This window comes from Triticum dicoccoides, chromosome 3B (genome assembly GCF_002162155.2).
Source record: "Triticum dicoccoides isolate Atlit2015 ecotype Zavitan chromosome 3B, WEW_v2.0, whole genome shotgun sequence".
Taxonomy (NCBI): Eukaryota; Viridiplantae; Streptophyta; class Magnoliopsida; order Poales; family Poaceae; genus Triticum; species Triticum dicoccoides.
In genome coordinates, this window is record NC_041385.1 from 84,054,544 (window position 1) to 84,075,357 (window position 20,814).

The 20,814-nt window shown below is 45.1% G+C and overlaps 2 protein-coding genes across 3 annotated transcripts in view; both read right to left on the reverse strand.

Moving 5' to 3' along the window:
• Positions 1 to 8,966: 8,966 nt before the first annotated feature.
• LOC119274896 (histone H2B.1-like) lies at positions 8,967 to 9,701 on the reverse strand. The gene has a single exon (XM_037555644.1). The coding sequence runs from the start codon at positions 9,613 to 9,615 to the stop codon at positions 9,166 to 9,168; it is 450 nt and encodes a 149-aa protein (XP_037411541.1). The 5' UTR covers positions 9,616 to 9,701; the 3' UTR covers positions 8,967 to 9,165.
• A 1,124-nt stretch (positions 9,702 to 10,825) lies between these two features.
• Positions 10,826 to 20,814, reverse strand: part of LOC119274897 — an 18,998-nt gene continuing 9,009 nt past the window's right edge. Inside the window, exons 5-11 of one of the 2 annotated variants that reach the window (XR_005135374.1) lie at positions 13,800 to 13,911; positions 13,674 to 13,717; positions 12,443 to 12,563; positions 12,269 to 12,327; positions 11,999 to 12,197; positions 11,070 to 11,568; positions 10,852 to 10,952 (exon numbers count right to left, since the gene is read on the reverse strand). Coding sequence is in view for 1 of the 2 variants with exons in the window: in XM_037555645.1 (XP_037411542.1) it covers positions 11,459 to 11,568; positions 11,999 to 12,197; positions 12,269 to 12,327; positions 12,443 to 12,563; positions 13,674 to 13,717; positions 13,800 to 13,911 (645 nt within the window). In the remaining variant the exon portion in view is untranslated. Of the gene's footprint in view, positions 11,569 to 11,998; positions 12,198 to 12,268; positions 12,328 to 12,442; positions 12,564 to 13,673; positions 13,718 to 13,799; positions 13,912 to 20,814 lie in introns of both variants that reach the window. The other variant, XM_037555645.1, reaches the window with a different exon arrangement.

The following is a 20,814-nucleotide window of genomic DNA, read 5'->3' on the forward strand; positions in this document are numbered from 1 at the left end:
GCGGCCTCCTCCTCGATCCCGATCCAATCGGGGGGAAAGGGGGAGGAGATATTTTCGTGGGGGGAAGTGGGGGTGTCGGTGGAGTGGGAGGGGTGCGGTGAGTGGATAAGGAGTGGGGGTGGGTGGCCGGCTGGGCCTGGTGGGTTGGCCCAGTTGGGCCACTGCCCGGGGGGGTTTTCTTCCTCTCTTTTCCTTTTAGCTTTGTTTTCTGTTTTTGTATTTTCCCTTTTTCTTTTATTTATTACTCTTTTCTGTTTTAATTCATTTTAAAATAATTAGGCACTTTCTAAAAATATGTTTTCTTTACTATAATTACCCTTGTAATATTCGGCACTCACCGAGCATTTTGTTTCAACTCTCGAAATTTTTGTTGTTTGACATATTTTGAATTTAAAATTTGAAGGGGTTTCGAATCAATGTGAGGTTAGCAACAGTAACTCTGGTGACGTGGCATCATTAACGTGGGATTATTGTAGCATGATTATCCGGGCGTCACAATTAGAGACATCAATGATAAAGATAAGTGGTTAGCTATTCGAAACAAAATTGATGAGACAGACTGTGACTTGATTTGCATCCAAGAAACAAAGAGGGAAACATTTGACAGTAGATATCTTAAGCAGTTTTGCCCAAAACGTCTGAACAAGTTTGATTACCAACCATCTGTAGGTGCATCAGGAGGGTTACTAGTGGTCTGGAATGATTCCCTTTTCACAGGAGAGACCATCTCTAAAAACTCCTTCTCTATTTCCATTCGGTTCACCTCTAAGCTCTCCTCTGATACCTGGACTTTATCAAATATCTATGGCCCTTGTCTTTCTTCTGACAGGGTTATTTTTATGGACTGGTTTTCTAATATTCACACTCCTGATGATTGTAATTGGTTGATGCTGGAGGATTTCAATTATATTAGGTATCCTTCAAACAGAAACAGAGAAGGGGGTAATCTCAATGATATACAAATGAAAGTAATGGGGTTGATGGGTGGCATGTGTGCATGTTGAGATAAATAGAAGTAGTGGTGATCAACTTCTTAAGTATATAGGATTAACAATAGATGAATACATGTTATGTAAGAGATGATACACACAGGAATACAAGATGGGACACAGATCCCAATGTGTTTTTTTTTGGTGGTTGAGATATGGTTGAGGGGAGCACCTAGGAGATCATGAGCATTTCCCATGTACAATAGTCTTATCCTAGCAATGCCACATAGGATAATTGGTGAGGTGAAAGAGAGGAACGAAGAAAAATAATTGCCTTCTCTTAGCTAAGAGATGATCTAGACATTTCCCCATTGTACGATGTCTTCTCCTATTTGCACGTTTTCTAATTTAATTTCAACCACCCCATGATTTTAATTTCAACCACCCCATGATTTTCGGATCATAAAAAGCACAATTGTTAGAGCTAACACTAACATGTATTGTATAACATGTTTTATTTTTGTCTTCTCTAGATGACATGGAATACATAAGAGAAAATTGCCTTATTAACCACTATACATGCTCTTAAGTGATATACTGCAACAACTCTCCTATCACTGCAGACCAATATATGTTCCGTGTTATTATATCTTGACAGGTGAGCCAAAAGGTTCAGATATACTCCTGGAGGCTGTGCTTGAAGCAGAGGTTGCAGAGAACCCTAAATTTTTTGTCTCACAGCCTCATGATCAGTTGCCCAAGGAGTAACGGCATCTTTTCATCTTTCAATAGCAGTTGATACATCGCTTGCACATTAAACTTTCTTGGTAGCTCTGAAGACAGCTTTGATGGCTGATGATGGCATGTTCTGATCTTCACCTCAGCGGCACAATCTTACGTTCTGACGTTTTTTTAAAGGCGTTACATTCTGACTTCATGTCGATCTAAATGGAGATGGAACCGACAGAATGTTGAGTTGACTGTTAGGGTGTAAATGTTTTGCCAAATAAATTAGGATGTAATGCTAGGCAGTAGTAGCCTTCTTGTTTGTTTCAAAAAAAAAACTTTTTTGCTCTAATAGGTATTATTGGTATGTTGATGCGCCGTGTTTCACTGTGATGATTGAAGAAGGTTGAGTTAGCCGCAAGGGGAAATATGTAGTATGATAGAAAGTATGTGGTTATACCGTGTCATTGGGATGATCACATTGTTCAACACATATCCTGTAGTTGTGTAGAAAATATGTACTAGTTGAAACTGAATTCTGTTCTTCATTTTTGTCCTTTTTATTATTTTGATGTGGCCTGCAAAATCATGTTGTGAATAGTTGCCAGTTCAGTATTTGCTGTTTCACACGTACTGTACCCGTCCTTTCTGCCTGACTGATGCGTTTGTATGAATGAAATCTTACGAGAAATTAAACTGAGAATCATAAAGGCAGGCCAACATACTCCCTCCGTCCGCAATAAGTATACATCTAGCTTTTGTCTTAAGTCAAAGTTTTAATACTTTGACCACCTTTCTAGGAAAGAGTAAAAGTATTTATGGCACCAAATTAGTATCACTAGATTCGTTTTGAAATGTACTTTCATAATATATCAAATTATGTCATATATGTTACTACTATTTTCTATAAAGTTGGTCAAAATTTTAAAACTTTGACTTAGAGCAAAAACTAGATATACACTTATTCGCGGACGGAGGGAGTATGTAGCAAGAACATGTAAATCTGTATGCTGAGTACAACCAACAATACTCGCAAAAAAAAAGTACAACCAACACGGAAACAAATCTTGTCATGGATTCCTATTGAGAAATTTTGGTCGAGTTTTAAGAGCAACTCCAAGGCAGGGACCCAAACGGCCACGCATTTTGTCAGTTTGAGCCGGCTGAGAAGACAGATGTGTTTTTTTTATTTGGGTTGACACTCGCACCCAACACTGACCCGACACATTTTTTTGCGCTTTAATCCCGGGCCGGTGAGGTCGATCAACTCTGGCGCCGCCTCAACCCACGGGAATGCCGCCTCCCACGCCTGTGTCGTCTGCCCCGCCGGCTGCACTGCTGTGCGGCGGGCTCGCTCCTTCTCCCCCTCTCTTTTGATGCTCCACTCTCATGCCTAGCGGGCACGACATTCCTCCTCCTTGCACTCCGCCTGCATTCGCTGTTCACCCTCGAGGCGCTCCTTCGGCGCGCTTAGCTGCACGGGCGGCACGCTCACCCACTCGCGAAGCTAGCCGGTCCACATGCACCTCTTTGGCTCAGGCTTCGTGGATGCGGCTCAGCCTTGGGCGGCAGTTTGTACGAAAATGTACTCCCTCCATCCAAAAATACTTGTCATCAAAATGGATAGAAAGGGATGTATCTAAAACTAAAATACGTCTAAATATATCCTTTTTTTATTCATTTTGATGACAAATATTTTCGGAAGCACCTTCAACACAAGATATAGCTCCTCCAATTTCTACGTGCGCGCGTGAGCCGAACGGAAGAAACCGGTGACCTGCTCGCCACGTCAGCGATCCGCAGCGAAGTGCATCTGGTTCGTCAATCGCAACAGCGGCGAACGGCTGGTATCAGTCCATGTCACGGATCCGCGGCACGACCCCTCCACCAATCAGCGCCCACCCCTTCATCCTTTAAAGCTCTCCATCCCCTCTCGGTCTCGCCACAACCCAATACCCTGTTTTTCTGGCTTAGCCCGGCTTCAAGCTTAAGTACTTCGGGTCTTCGGCACCAAAATGATGTGAAATACACGAGGAAAAATTAAAATGGTGTAGATCCCAGTCGCTTGACGGTTGACAGGTTTAGTCACAGCTTTGCAGAGCATACACATGTACAAGGCTCAATTTGCAGTTGTTGTTGGATTTTTAATAATATAATGTTGTTTTCCACATTGTAAGGGATATATATTGCTTTGTATATAACGGAGTTTATGAGTTTAGTTAGTAAAAAATCTGCTTTAAGTTATATATTTTTTAAATGTAATGTGTTACTGCTTTTCTACAACTAAATCCAATAATTGAAACTTAACAGGAAACTTATCGCCATGCATAATCATAAGTATCACCTTCATTATCATTTCATGGTGCATTTTTTTTGCGGGAGAAACTTCCAATATATTAATCTTTAATTTTGACTGTACAAAGAACACTAGAGACAGATGCCGGCCAAGCCCGGGCACCGCCGATGATGGGGAAGGCGGGCATCCGGTTTGTACCCCCGCGATCTGGAGGGACTGGCGGCGCGAGATCCAATTCGGATTTCATCTTTCCCGGCGGTTCGGTGCTGCTCCCGCAGCTTCTTAGGGAGGGAGGGTCGGGATGGGTGTGGCCAATCAACGGTGCTGGATCCCTAGAGCAGCGGCTCCCGTCATGGTAGTGGCGGCTTCCCCTCCGCCGGGGATGACGGGCCAGGTGGTGGGTCCTTGTGGCGGCGCCAGTGGCGGCGGATCTTAGGATCCTGTTCCCATGGTCGTCGCAGGACGCGCGTCACGGCCAAAGCTTCCTCTGGCGTCCACGGCGCTTGATGCGGGATCACGGCGGCTGTTGCCGTTGTATGGGTGACGAAAGCGGCTGGCACGACGGTGGGTGCTTCCTGTAGTGCCCGGAATCAGGGCGGCGGCCCCTTTTCATCAATGGCGGTGGACTCCGAGTTCGTGTGGGTGACCCGGAGTTTGAATCTCGAGGTGGTGACGGCCTTTCTGAGGCTGGTGGTGGTATGGGATGTCTCGTCCATCAACATATCGATTTTGATGCGGCTCGGCAGTGACACATGTGCCTCTTTCGGAGTTGTCAAGCAGTGTCTGTCGCCGGCATGTGAAGCCAACGGTGGATGCGCTACCAGCGGATGCTATGCACGACGTCTTATGCGGAGACGTGAAGTCATGCCTGGTGCCGCCAAGTGATGCATGGTGGCTCTAGCGGAGGTGTCATGTTTAGCCTATTGTTGTTGGATCGAATGTGGTGTGACAGTAGCGGGAGGCAGGTGGTATGGAACGTCTTTGTCTTCTGTTGTCTTCCCCAGAGGTATCCGGCTATCGAGGCGTCGGTAGGCGGATGGTACATATGAGTTTATGCACTCCTATGGAAACACAAGATCTGTGATCGGGCTATGTCGACGTTGCCTATGTTGTGTCCTTGCTGAAGATGGTGGATTGAAGCTTTGGCTTTGGGGATGAGAATCCGGAGTTCAACCTTGTGGTGGACTCGCCATCATCGGCGCATGTACGGCGATTCCTTCTTGAAGGCGTAGCCTAGGAGTTATGTATTTTCCGTTTTTGATGTGTCTTCTAACATAGGGTTAGTGGCTATTTGGGGGAGTTATTGTCGCGAGGTATTCAGCCTCAGAGTTTGTTTTCCACTTTATCTCCGGGTCAATGTTGTTCGACAGCTGGATTTTGCATTATTAACAATATATGATTGTATGCATCGTTCTGATGCAGAGACCGGGGATTATCCTCCTTTTTTAAAAGAAATGATTTTTCTCAAGTATACGCAAAACATGAGCTCCTACTGGATTTCCCATTTCGTGTGGAATCACAGAGCAGGAGCAGTATTACCATGAAGAGGGAGTTGGCTGCCCGGCTTGGGCAAGTATTTAGGTTAGGTGCAGTCATCGACTAGATTGCCACCAAAAGCTAGAAAACATTCCTGTATCAAATACCAACCCTTGGTTGGCTAGGCTTGGATAGCTTCTGCTATAGACCCAAACGCACAAGAGATACCGCCTGGGAGCAGACTTGGTCACAGCGCACAAGGGGCCGGTGACAAAACCAAGGTTCCGTCAACGGCAACATAGCCCCTGGTGCACATCGAATCCCAACAAACGCACCACAAAACTTATATCGGATTGACCTCAGATGAGATCATTGTATTAAAGATCAAAAGAGAAAGAGTCATCTAGCTACTGCCATGGACCTGTAGGTCCTATGGAAACTACTCACACATCATCGTGGAGGCAGCAAGGTTGATGAAGATAGTCTCCCCAACGATTTCCCCTTCTGGCAGAGTACCGGCGGAGGCCTTCAGATAAAGGAAGAACAGAAGTTTGCGGCGGCGGAAGAATTGTTTCGGGTCTCGCTTTGGGGTTTTGGAATATTAGGGAAGTTATAGGCCAGAGATTAGGTTAATTGGGGCACCGTCTGGTCTCTCCCCGAAGTTTCTAAGGTCTCTCATAGTCCAGAAGAAATCACCATAAAGTTTTATCATGTTTGGACTTTGGTTGGTATAGTTTTTCTGTGAAACAAAGAAAATGCAAAAAATGGAAACTAGCACTGGTCACTAATTAAGTTAGTAGGTTAGTCTCAAAAATATAATATAATATGGCATATAAAGTATATAAGAATGATAATATAATAGTATGAAACAATAAAAATTATAGATACGTTGGAGACGTGTCAAATTTCACCACTCAAGCAAGAGGTTATCACAACACATGTTTTGTATGTAACCAAACAACACCACTTTGCATCTGCGTAGCACGGGATTGCAATCAAACACACGTTCGAGTGTTTTTGTTCATTCATACTGGTGAATGCAGACAACCAAATTACGTATGGAACATGATTTTCTGTCTTTATCCACTCTGTCAGGCCCAACAAGTTAGTAGTGGTAGTTTGGTTGGGATATGTAGTTTGCCTAAGACCATATGATTTCTTTAAATGAAAATCGGAGAGGGGGGGAGGCTCTCATTTGCTAAAAAGAAAAAACCAAGCCCGGCAGAGCCACAGATGCAAGGAGGACAAAAGCCATGCAGGTTAGGATAGTTTTTGCTAGGAGTTTGATGTACCAAAAGCATCAGACTCCCTTTTAAACCGAAATAACAGACCAAAAGCTAGAAAACATTTCATGTGCCAAATACCTATCCTTGGTTGGCTAGGCTAGGATAGTTTTTTGCTATAGATCCAAACGCACAAGGGGTACCTTGATAACACTTTTCGAACAATACATGTGGCCTCGCAGACTTAGTCACACCGCACAAGGGGGTGACAAAACCAAGGTTATGGCAACGGCGCCACATGCCCGGTGCACATCATATCATCCTCTGGCTGCCCTATAAGTATCATCCATATCTAACATAGTCACAGCACAAGTCAAGCAGCAGCGCATCCAGCAGTCGTGTAGTTCTACCTAGCTCGTACGTACTGCTTCTGTCCACGCATCCCCTCTTGTGATCTTTGTTCTCCTCGCATATTTCTATTTTGTGTGCATCTAAACGTTCACGACTGAACACATTGTGCTGCAGATTGATCTCGGAGGCGAGGAGAGAAGGAGGAACAGAAGATGAGCGCCGCCAAGACGTCGTGGCCGGAGGTGGTGGGCTGGCCGGCGGCGCAGGCCGTAACTCAGGTCGGCACCGACAGGCCCGACGTCGCCATTGAGGTGCTCCCGTCCGGCACCAGCGTGGCCCCTGGGTTCAACGGAGAGCGGGTCCGTGTCTTCTTCGACGGGACCGGCAGCGTCGCCGCCACTCCATCGGTTGGTTAAGCCGGCGCCGCCATTGCCTGTCCATGTTATCGGTCGAGGCCGGGTGTGTACTTTATGAACGGGGGCTCCTAGCTGCCTTGAGGCTGAGGCCGGGTGTGTACTTTATGCGGTTGTATTGCCTCGATGTAATGTTTTGAATTAATAAAATACCTTTTACCAAAGAAAAGGAATGAGTGGAGACCTTCATGCTAGGAGTTTTTTTTTTTTTTGAGGAATTCATGCTAGGAGCTGACATAGCTGTAATCGTAGTGGGCTTGAATGAACCCAACAAATGTTGGTAGTGCAACATAGTTTTACCGTATAGGTCCATACAGGTGAATCCAATTCCCGGCTTTTCTGGCTTAGCCCTGGCTTCATGCTTAATTACTTTGATAGAAAATATGCAGGTTGTGTTCAAAAAGAAAATTATGCAGGTTCATTGCAGAAAAAATAAATACTTTTTTTATTTTTATTTTGTAGGTATGGGTGGGGGAATGAAAATGATATTGTCCAATCTTCTTTTTTGCGGGCGTTTGACATGTTTAGTGACAGCCATCCAGAGCATACGCAGTTACGCACACACTAAGATTCATTTCCAATTTGTTGAAATGTGATGTCATGTGCTTATTTTACAATCTATTATTGAAAAATGGGTATGAAACTAGAGATGAGTTGACTAAGAAAAACATAAAATAGACCAAAACTGGTTGCATAAGTTGGATTATCATAATATTTCGTAATGCCAAACAAAGAACGAGAGATTTGCATGATTCGGCAATATTCTACGTGTCGGTGGACCGATCAACTAGTTCATCAAGACATTTGATTTGGTTTATTTTTCTGCGGGGGGGCGGATTCAATGTCACACAAACTGCTCATTTACCAATTTGCGCACATTCCTTTTGAGCGAGGAGATTTGTAGAATTATCAGTCAGTTTACCAACAGACAATGTATGTTTTCTCTCATATGCAAAGGCGGGTTACTATTCTTAGACACGGCTAGCACAAGTCATGGACACAACCAAGCACCGTATACTGAATTCGCAGAGTCTCGAAATTGAAATTGGTGGTTTTGAAAATCCACCAGAATCCCACGTATATTCAGACAAGATTACAGTTATCTTTGGTGCAAATCTGTTACAGCTATCTTTGAGTTGGTTATTATTCCCTTCTTTTTATTCAGAGTATGATATAAAGATATTGGAGAGAAGGAATCAGGTTTCCTGGCTGGATGAAGAGAAATTTAAACCAGAAACTGCAAATCAGAACTGTAAGGCACTTGATCCTTGGAGATAAGACAAATTGTTCATGAAATTTGATTTTCTGCCAATTTGGAGCCCAAACAATCGAGCTGTGGCACCAATCTGAAAATCCTGTTTACTGCAGGAGAACCAACCAACAAAACTGAATCCCTGGAAGGACATCCCCTGCAAGCACAAATAATTGCATAAATCGATAGCTACACTGAAGGCAAGAAACAGAGAAGCAGAGCAAGATGTCTACAAGTTCAGCCACGGACCATACTTATCATTACTACAGGTCGCACATCAAACAATACCAAGAGAAATTCTGTCAGACTGAAGCAGGAACAATAGCATTTCTTCAGATATTTCCGAGGGAATAACAGTTTTACTTCAGACCCAATTAACAGTGCACGATTTCTTACAGGATGACAGTCGGAACATAATCTAACTACAGGGTAACATCAATTCACCACACACCGCCAGGAACCAGAAAAGAGGGAAACTCTCAGAGAAGAAGACCGGAGCCTAGGAGGAGGTGAACTTGGTGACGGCCTTGGTGCCCTCGGAGACGGCGTGCTTGGCGAGCTCGCCAGGGAGGACGAGGCGGACGGACGTCTGGATCTCCCGGGAGGTGATGGTGGGCTTCTTGTTGTAGCGGGCGAGCTTGGCGGCCTCGCCGGCGAGCTTCTCGAAGATGTCGTTGATGAAGGAGTTCATGATGGACATGGCCTTGGAGGAGATGCCGATGTCCGGGTGCACCTGCTTCAGCACCTTGAAGATGTAGATCTTGTACGTTTCCACGCTCTTCTTCGCCTTCTTCTTGCCCTTCTTGTCGCCGTCCTTGCCAGCGGCGGACTTCCCCGCCGGCAGCCGCTTCTCGGCCTTGGGCTTCTTCGCCGCCGGGGCCTTCTCCGCCGCGGGCTCCTCCTCCGCGGGCTTCTTTGCCGCCGGCTTCTTCTCCGCCTTCGGCGCCATGGATTCTGCTGCCGCTACGAAGGTCGGAGGTGCGGGGAGGTGGGGTTTCGCTGGTAGGTAGGAGAACCAGTGGGGAATTGGGGATGGGTTGTGGCGAGACCGAGAGGGGATGGAGAGCTTTAAAGGATGGAAGGGGTGGGCGCTGATTGGTGGAGGGGTCGTGCCGCGGATCCGTGACATGGACTGATACCAGCCGTTCGCCTCTGTTGTGATGGACGAGCCAGATGCACTTCGCTGCGGATCGCTGACGTGGCGAGCAGGTCACCGGTTTCTTCCGTTCGGCTCACGCGCGCACGTAGAAATTGGAGGAGCTAAACTTGTGTTGAAGGTGTTTCCAAAAATATTTTTCATCAAAATGAATAAAAAGAGGATGTATCTAGATGTATTTTAGTTCTAGATATATCCCTTTTCTATCCACTTTGATGACAAGTATTTTTGGACGGACGGAGTACATATTCGTACAACCTGCCGCCCAAGGCTGAGCCGCATCCCACGAAGCCTGAGCCAAAGAGGTGCATGTGGACCGGCCAGCTTCGCGAGTGGGTGAGCTTGCCGCCCGTGCGGCTGAGCGCGTCGAAGGAGCGCCCCGAGGGTGAACAGCGAATGCAGGCGGAGTGCAAGGAGGAGGAATGTCGTGCCCGCTAGGCATGAGAGTGGAGCATCGAAAGAGAGGGGGAGAAGGAGCGAGCCCGCCGCACAGCAGTGCAGCCGGCAGGGCAGACGGCACAGGCGTGGGAGGCGGCATTCCCGTGGGTTGAGGCGGCGCCGGAGTTGATCGACCTCACCGGCCCGGGATTGAAGCGCAAAAAAATGTGTTGGGTCAGTGTTGGGTGCGAGTGTCGACCCAAATAAAAAAAACACATATGTCTTCTCAACCAGCCCAAACTGACAAAATGCGCGGCCATTTGGGTCCCTGCCTTGGAGTTGCCCTTAAAACTCGACCAAAATCTCTCAATAGGAATCCATGACAAGATTTGTTTCCTTTGGTTGTACTTTCTTTTTCGAGTATTGTTGGTTGTACTCAGCATATACATTTACATGTTCTTGCTACATATGTTGGCTTTCCTTTATGATTTCTCAGTTTAATTTCTCGTCATTCATACAAACGCATCAGTCAGGCAGAAAGGATGGGTGTACCGTGTACGTGTGAAACAACAAATACTGAACTGGCAACTATTCACAACATGATTTTGCAGGGCACATATCAAAATAATAAAAAGGACAAAAATGAAGAAAAAAAATCCAGTTTCAACTACTAGTACATATTTTCTACACAACTACAGGATATGTGTTGAACAATGTGATCATCCCAATGACACGGTATAACCACATACTCCCTCCGTTCGGAATTACTTGTCTCGAAAATGGATGTATCTAGAACTAAAATACGTCTAGATACATCCATTTCTGCGACAAGTAATTCCGAACGGAGGGAGTACTTTCTATCATACTACATATTTCCCCTTGCAGCTAACTCAACCTTCTTCAATCATCACAGTGAAACACGGCGCATCAACATACCAATAATACCTATTAGAGCAAAAAAGATTTTTTTTTAAACAAACAAGAAGGCTACTACTGCCTAGCATTACGTCCTAATTTATTTGACAAAACATTTACACCCTAACAGTCAACTCAACATTCTGTCGGTTCCATCTCCATTTAGATCGACATGAAGTCAGAATGTAACGCCTTTAAAAAAAACGTCAGAACGTAAGATTGTGCCGCTGAGGTGAAGATCAGAACATGCCATCATCAGCCATCAAAGCTGTCTTCAGAGCTACCAAGAAAGTTAAATGTGCAAGCGATGTATCAACTGCTATTGAAAGATGAAAAGATGCCGTTACTCCTTGGGCAACTGATCATGAGGCTGTGAGACGAAAAATTTAGCGTTCTCTGCAACCTCTGCTTCAAGCACAGCCTCCAGGAGTATATCTGAACCTTTAGGCTCACCTGTCAAGATATAATAACACGGTACATATATTGGTCTACAGTGATAGGAGAGTTGTTGCAGTATATCACTTAAGAGCATGTGCAGTTGTTATTAAGGCAATTTTCTCTCATGTATTCCATGTCATCTAGAGAAGACAAAAAAACATGTTATACAATGCATTATATGTTAGTGTTAGCTCTAACCATTGTGCTTTTATGATCCTAAAATCATGGGGTGGTTGAAATTAAATTAGAAAACATGCAAGTCTTCCTCTGTATAAAATGTACAGGACTTAGTTTTGTGATTAGGTTTTTCTCTGACTATCACTAACAACTTCTTGACTCTTGAGTTATATACCACTAATAAAATGTACGAGTCAATGGCCATATAGTACAGTGGTAGCACTAGCAAACAAATAGATGTTAGGAGTTAAGATCCTTGTTTATGTACCTGTGTGTTTTAGAAGCAATCCAGCAGTTTCAGCTGATATTGGGAGTACATTTAGCAGTCCATTGCTCTCTTTGAATTGTTCTCCATTACTCACACTCATGGAAGAACTCATCTTAATTCCTTCGGATACACTTAGCTTGGCATACATCATTGCTTGGCTGTGCAGATTTGTAGAGCTTGTATTCGCTGATTCCATGTCCTACGGGTACCAGCAATCAATGCCTAATAAACTAGCCCATGCATTAAAATTGACGAGACATGTCATCATACCTTAGATGTCATTGCATATTTATTAGTTACATCGAATTTTGTAGCTTCAGCTGTTTGTTCTGATATATTGGTAAAAGGAATCATTAGTCAGCAAATAAAATAAAGCATGGGAAAAATACTGAATCGGAAAGGAACAAGCATGGTATTATAGTGAACGAAAGACATTATAATCACCAGAGTTCTGAATTCCGTCAGGATTATTTAACCTCCTGGTAAATTGATCAGGATTTTTTCTACAAAAGCTCTCAATTTCATCACGAATTATACTGCGAATATCATCACGAAATTCTCCGGACTGCATAATCATGGTAAACTCTGTCAAGTAGACTTAAATTGTCACAGCCCTAGAATATGGTAATATAGTAAATGCATTAGAGAGCATTGCATGCATCATGTTTAACTTTAATTTTGAATTGAGAGAATTTCAAAGCCTCATATTTTTGTTGAAGGGCAAAACCCTAAATGTTCTTCAATGTATCCATAGTGCCTTTCTAAACCCTAGAAATTCTTGCAATAGCTTATAATAAATATCAGATTCTTCCCAAATGAATTTAGAAGTTTAAGAAGAATTATTTTGGGCCTTGAATTCAAATCATTATTGTATTTGATTTGGATTAATTTTACCACCAAGGAAAGAATCCACAGCAACCGATCCACCATACCAACTTGTACCCGAATGAAATCACTGCTCCCACAATGCCACCTGAACTGCCGATCTTCACTGCTGCCAAAAGGGTGGGAAATTGGGTGGGATTTTACCAGCTTGTGGAGCCAACCACTCAATCCAGAGAGAAATCGCCGCCGAATCCATGGATCCGTAAGTTTTGACTTTTGAGTACCAATTTGTCAGATCCCAGTGGGGATCCAACAGAATTGACAAAGAAATCAAGCAATTTGCAGAACAGAACTAAGATTTGAGGCCGATCGAGGAGGCCATTCTATATACTGTAGCTATATATTGTATCAGGTTCTAGCCATTGAGGCAGAATAACAAGGGGAATAATGAAAATGTTGCCACAGCCCAGCGTAATATAGGCGCAGTAATTCTTGGAGTAAAAGTAACTGTAGTTAATCCTAAGCGTTAAATTTGCCTGAAGCCATCGCAGACGTCGAGCGGAGCGAGATAGGGCATCCGATAACTGAACTTTATCAACACTTGAGACATCTTCAGAACAGATGTTGAGGCTGACACATATCCAAACCTAAATTGCATTTTTATGAAGCATCCTACACATTTTATGCTATAGCGTGCTATTTAAAACAATAGGATAAATAGGTACGAGTGCATTTGGGCGTTCAACACAACAATGAACTATGACAACGTTACCGTACATCAATGTATGCAATAATAATTCAATTAGTCAAATACTTATATTAAGACAGAGAAGATGAGATGTTGTCATACCTGAGTTGCAGAACCATCATATGTTCCTGCTTCAGTCATGCCCTCTGATGTTTAAACAAAGGTCCTATTAGTTTAAGTCAAATGCAGTACTCTGAACTTCTGTAATAATCATATACAAAAAGTTACCGGTGTTGTGCTGCCTTTTGATAAACTGGCCAGGAGTTATTCTAGACAAGTTCTGAACTTCATAACCAATTGATTGTAACTTTGACATGGCATCTTGAAGCTCCGTATTAATCTGAGTAACGGAGGGGCGTAAATTAATTATGCATAATAATCAAGAATTTAACCACGAGAATGTTTCAATTATGTTGAATAGCATGAACTATTAGCAAGTTAGCATGGCTAAATCATTCAATCTGTTCCAATTTATCATTATTACAAATAAAAAGCAGCCTACTAACAACATATGTAACGTGTGGAACTGTAGCTAGCAACTATTTTTCTGAAAACAGCTAACTGTAAGTTTCCTTTGCTTACAGATATTATGACTTATGACCCATCATTTTTTTTTGTACAAACAAATTTACATGAACTTAGGTATGGGTGGTTTGGTTACTGAGTCAATGCACATAATGCAAAGTTCTGCCATGGTCTCTTACAAACAGCTGCCTATCTTTCTCACACTATGAATAAACTAAATGTCTTCAAGAAACCAAGGCTCTTTGATGCGGAGCATCCCATGGACATCACCTGAACCCATCATCATCAACCCCACAAGCTCCAAGTGGACCAATGACAAAGGCTAGTGCACAAGCTATCAGAACCGAGGTGACTTCCTATTCGAACTCCCTGTGGATTCATGTGAGACATGGTTACCACCTCACTCCGGAACCTTGTGCATTCTTAGGTGTGAAGGGATCAAGCATGGAGAAGTGAGGAATGAAGGCCAGGCTATGGAGGAGAAGGGGATCGAAGAGGAAGCAAGGTACACCAACAAGGAGCTCAACCTGCTGCAAACTGCCAAGTCAGACAATCTGACTTGTGTTCGAGTTAGTGTCAGATACCTGACGGAACATATCCAACATTCAGTTACTGTAGCTCTGGACAGATAATGCTTCGCCAGGATCGGACGGTCGTCATTGCTTCATCCCTGCTGGACTCCGCTCGACGGTTCAGATCAACCCTCTACTACTTACTGTCCAGTTGTCGTATTACTATTTACCCTCATATTACCGTTAAGTAAATTCCCGCCTATATAAAAGCCAGGCTGTGGCTGTGAGAGGTTTATGCTTTTCTATTGTATTTGGCTGAGAGGCTAGAACATGGTACCCAAACCGTATTAATATAGATCGAGGCCATGGATTCGGTCAGATAGATAGCGAAATTCCGTTGTGATTTCTAGTAACCTATCCTGAATCCAACATAGATAGGACTGGGATCTGACAAATTGGCATCAGAGCGCAGTTTTTCCTCGGCGGCAGGGTGCGGATTGGAGGCGCGACCGGGAAATTCCCCACCCTCCTCTCCCTGATGTGTGGCGGCGGTAGATTCATTCGGCGGCGGCCCGCTGGGCGTTACTGGTTGCTGAATCGCATCGATTCAGTGGTAAAATCCCAGGTTCACGGGCGAGTGGTGCTGCTCTACGGAGGCGGGTTTTCTGTGGCGACGACTGGGTCGACAGACGAGATCAGGTTCGATCCAGTGGTAAAATGCCTCTCTCCTTCCTTAGACCAAGGCGATGGGGCAGGGCGTGAAGAGTTTGGACGAATCGGACTTGCAGGAGGTGCTGTCCATGAAGGACGAATTCCTTCCTCAACAGCAATCGACGACGGATCTGAGAGCGGACGTCAATTTGCTCAAGGCCGACGTGGTTTTCATTCATTCTTCACAAGGTGAAATCTCTGAACAAGTAGGAGATGTTCAAAAGGCTGTCCTCGATCTGGATAAACAGCAAGCTGCTATGAGCTCTGTTCTGAAAACTCTGCAACCACAGAGCTCTAGGAATGCTGAGAAACAGCTGGTTACTGAAGACTTGGAGCATGTTAAACCTCCCACTCTGCAGCAAAGTCAACTAGAACAGCATAATACAGGACTGAAGTTCTCAGGAAACAAATGGAATTGGAGAAGGAACTCAACAGGCACTGTGACAATTTGCCTCCAATTAGAACCAACAGGCCATATGTAGCCCCTGGTCTCAGAAAGCAACAGTCACCTGATGGTGTCAATGACCATACACCTACTGCTCCTTCTCGAGGACAAGCCTATACTCCTGCTTTCAATCAATTCAACCAAAGCAGGGAGAGACAGTTTTGTCAAGGTTATTTCAAGACTTATGAACAGGAAATGAAAGCACAGTTCCATGAAGTCTATAACAAAAGGGCCTAAGATGGATTTTCCCAGATTTTAAGGAGAAGATCCTGTGGGATGGACTAGACAGTGCAATAGATATTTCCAAATGGCTGCAGCTCCTCAGAATTACAAAGTTTCATTGGCACAGCTCTATATCATTGGAGAGGCTGATGTCTGGTTAAGGAGGTCTGGGCTATTGAAAAAGCAATTGACATGGCCTGAATTCTGCACTGAATTGACAAAGAGATTTTCTTCCCAAGGTTCCTATATTTAACAGAGAAGTCTAACAGTCAAACAAACAATCTAACAGTGTTGGAATACACCAAAATATTTGAAGATCTCATGGCTGATGTGCAGGAAGAAACACCTGAACTTTCTGAACTCTGGTTTGTGAGGTGTTATGTAAATGGACTTAGAGAGGGCATCAAGTATCAAGTTAGACCCCTTAGACCTCAGACACTTAATGATGCTTAATGGTTAGCGAGATACTGAACCATGTCAACCTCCCAAGAAGCCTCCAGTGCCATACAACAACTTCTATCAGAAACAGAACAATACAGTGCAGCAGAGAAATGTGCACCTCCAATTACCTCAACAACAACCCCGAAAACAACTGGAACCTCCTAATGCCCAGTTCCAAAGAGCAAGGAAAGTGGGAGAATGCTGGAGATGTGGAGATAAGTGGGTGCAGGGCCATAAATGTAAATTAGTTCCAAATATCCATGTTATGGAAGAGGAACAAATTGACTAACACTGAAGGTGGTGAAATACAGAACCAGGAACAGTTCACTGAACCCACTGAGGCTGCAATGTGTATTTCTGCTCAGGCTTTAAGTGGAACTAGCTCTTCTTCTACTCCCACAATCATAATTCACATCAATGGAAAAAGAGCAGTAGCTTTATTGGATGCCGGCAGTACATCTTCTTTTATGGATGAACAGTTTGCCATTCCTACTGGTGCTCTGCTGCCAACCATACCCAAGAATGTGGCAGTGGCAGGAGGAATGTTATCTTCTACTTCCGTGGTCCCAAATTGTCCCATGAATATAGCTAAACTCAAGTTCCAACATCACCTCAGAGTTTTGGAGCTACCCCACCATGATGTAATTATTGGATGTGATTGGTTTTCTCTGGTCAGCCCCATTTTATTTGACATTCCACTGAAACTTTTTTCATTCACTCTAGCTGACAAAACAACAGTCACTACAGCAATCTGTACTAGTACTGTAGTTCCCTATTGAAATTCAGGCTGAACAGCTACCGAAAATCTTCGATAAGGGTACACCTGATTTGAATTTAAAAGCAGACAGAAAAACAGCTTTGCCCATAGCAATTCAACAGTTGTTACAGGAGTATAAGGATATTTTCAAGGAACCGGCAACTCTACCTCCTAAGAGAGCATTATACCACACTAGTCCTCTGAAACCAGGTGTTCTTCCTCCAAATATTAGACCATACAGGGTCACTCATTTGCAGAAAAAAGAGATGGAAAAGCAGTTGAAGGAGCTCATTGCCAAACACATAATCAGACCTAGTAAGAGTCCATATGCCTCACCTGCTATTTTGGTTAAAAAGAAGGATAACACTTCCAGATTTTGCATTGATTGTAGAAAAGTCAATGAACTTACAATCAAGAACAAATTCCCATTACCTGTTATTGAGGATTTGCTAGATGAGCTTCATGGTGCCAAAATTTTCTCCAAATTGGACTTGAGGTCTGGTTATCATCAAATAAGAATGACGGAGGAGGATATCCACAAGACTGCATTCAGAGCTTACTTTTGGCAAGTTTTGGTCATGCCTTTTGGCCAGTAAACTGCTCCAAGAACTTTTCAGGCTGTGATGAACAACATATGTGGGCCTTACTTAAGAAAATTCTTGTTAGTTTTCTTTGATGATATCCTGATATACAGCTCAAATCTGAGTGACCACATCAAGCACTTGAACATAATTTTCTCTCTTTCGAGGAAACATCAACTATTTGCCAAAATATCCAAATGTGTCTTTGCTGTTCCCAAGGTGGAATATTTGGGACATATTCTCCTGCTGATGGTGTTTCTATTGATCCATCTAAGATCCAAGCAGTTGCAGATTGGGTTACCCCTACTACTGTCACTCAGTTGAGAAGTTTCTTAAGGCTGGCTGGTTACTACAGAAGATTCATTAAGAATTATGGGATCATCTGATAAGCCACCGCATGACATGCTCAAAAAGGGCCAGTTCATGTGGTCTGCAGCTCAGGACACTGCTTTTCAGCAGGTGAAGCAGGCAGTGATCTCTGCCCCTGTTCTTTCATTACCTCATTACCTGATTTCTCCACTCCTTTTATACCGGAAACTGATGCCTCTTGCACTGGAATTGGAGCTGTATGTCAGGACCCAGTTGCGGTGTGATCTCTGTTTTCGTTGATTCAGTTGAATTCAGACTGCTATCCTTTGGCGTGAGGCTGTGGAAACCGTCCATCTTCGATCCAACGCACCTGATGGCTTCGTACCGCTTCGGCAAGCTTCGGAAGGCGTGGTGCGTTGATATCCCATCGGACGGCTCTGGGTGGTCAAGGCGTCGCTGTAGATCTCTCTGTAAAGCTCAACCACTCCCCTCTCCTCCATGTGCGTTCTCGCACCTTCTAGAGTCTTGTAAGGCTATATAGCCAGGATTTGAGAGCCTGCGTGCTCATGCTTATTCTTCCTTCGGGTAAACCCTAGCCGCCGGTGTTCCCGGTTGGTCTCCATGTAACCGAAACCCTAGCTAAACTTCCCTCTGAAATCAAGCTTGGCAAGTGATAATTCTCTGAATTCTGAGTGCGATTTCTGAATTTAGTCTGTCAGACCACTCGGGCCTGACAATTGGTATTCAGAGCAAGGTTGGTTCCTCGGCGGTGTGCTGGATTTGGGGCCGGAAAAGAGTTGGAGGTGCCGTAAAATCCTCTTGTTCCCCCTCGATCCCGGCGGCGGTGCTTCTCGGTGGCGCAGGCGGCGATGAAATTCGGGTACTGGTCTGGTCAGGTTAGTGGTTACTAAAGCCCCTTGCTTTGGTAGTAAAATCCCACCACCCTCCCGGATCCGAAGTACTTCTTGGCGGCGCGCCGATGGCGGCGGCATGGCGGTGGCAGGATCTTCAAGATTAAGGTCAGGTTGCAGCCTTGTGCTGTTGTAAAATCCCCTCCTTTCTCTTGCTGGATCATCGGTAGAAAGGTGGTTTGGCTTCCTGCCAGCTTAATTCCTTCCTACCAGTCCTAGTTGGCACTATGGGAGGAAAAGCTGATTCTTCGGGCACTCAATCTCTGGAATTTCAATCTCTGCAACTGGATGTTAAAACCCTTCAGCAGACCAGAGAGCTGGACAGAAAGGACTTCCTGAATTTCAGAGAACATGTATCAAGCAATTTTCAGTCGGTGCAAAAGACCTTGGGTGAGCTGCAAGTTTGCTTGAACAAGTTCATTACGTCTTTTCCCCAACCCAGAGACGTACGTCCCACCCCCATTCCGCAGGAGGCCCCGGATACAAGCAATGCAACTCCACAGGGCCCTGCTAAAAAACCTGGAGAGGGCGTGCACACTCCGGAGACAGCAGGATCTGCGGTTTTAGTGGATGTCAACACGGGTAAAGAACTGCAGCTGGATGGAAGTAACAAGCCTCCCTACAGACATCCACACTTCGCTCAAAACAGGCCAGTCCAAACGGTGTTGGAGAATAGATTGGCTTTGCAAGCTCCACAACCAATGCAGCCACCTGTTACCTTGCCTCCTCTCCCTCCTAATGCTCAAGCTGAAGCAGAAGCTCAATTAGAGCTGCTGAGGAGAAATGCTCAGACCAACAGAGAAGTGCAGAATGATGGCAGAAGACCCCTAGCTCTGGTTAAACCTGCCAAGATGAACATTCCTGAATTTGATGGAAGTGGCACAGACTCTTGGATACAAGCCATTGAGATGTATTTTGATGCTGCTAGAACTCCTACTGAAAGTAAAACAGAAATTGCAGTCACATACCTCACTGGCCCTGCAATGGAATGGTGGAGAGGCACTGGAATTCAAGCTAACACTCTACCCTGGTATAGATTTTGCAGACATGTGGGAGATTGTTATGACCGTCATATTAGGGGCTTAGCCCAGTGGGTTGTGACCCAAGTTATCTTATCGTTATTAGGGGCTTAGCCCAATTATCTTATCGTTTGCTTAGGAGTCAAGTAAACCTCTCTATAAGGAGAGGAGATGTATCAATCTAATCAAGCAAGAAGCAATCATATTTGCTCGGCTTCCTTAGGGAGCCGGGAGACCTAACCCTAGCCGCCTCCTTCCTTGCGCCATCTTCCTCTCAGCCGCCGCCTCCTCGCGCACAACGGCGCCCAGCCGTCGGCGTCCGCGTGTTCGTCCACGACCAGCTCCCTCCTTCCCCTACAACCTCCGGCCTAGACCCGGTAGAACCCTAGTTTCTACCAGCTTGGTATCAGGCTTGGTTTCGACCATGTCATCACCACCACCAAGCCCGTCGCTGCCCCTCGCCACCACCGCCGCCGCGCCATCGCCGATCCTCTCCACGGCACCACTGGTCTTTCCCTCGGCGTCGATGGGTTCCACCGCCGGCGCATCGACCGGCCAGTCGCCGCCCCCCTCCACGGGTCCGCCGCCATCACCCTCCACCACGCCGCTCGTCTACTCCTCGGAGGCCATGACTGGCGTCCTCAACGATCTGGTCATCGCGGTCCAAGGAATCCGGCTGTTCCTGGCCGGTCCGTATGGGCCGCCAACGCCTCCGCCGCCGGCCGTCTCCTCCGGACCGCCGGCCCTGCCCTGGTGCTCGGTCCCCGCGGCGATCGCCGGGGGCCATCCGTCGCTCCAGCCGCCGGCCGC

Bases quoted from the DNA above. Each gene is read 5' to 3' on its own strand.
- LOC119274896 (XM_037555644.1), bottom strand. From the start codon at position 9,615: ATGGCGCCGAAGGCGGAGAAGAAGCCGGCGGCAAAGAAGCCCGCGGAG.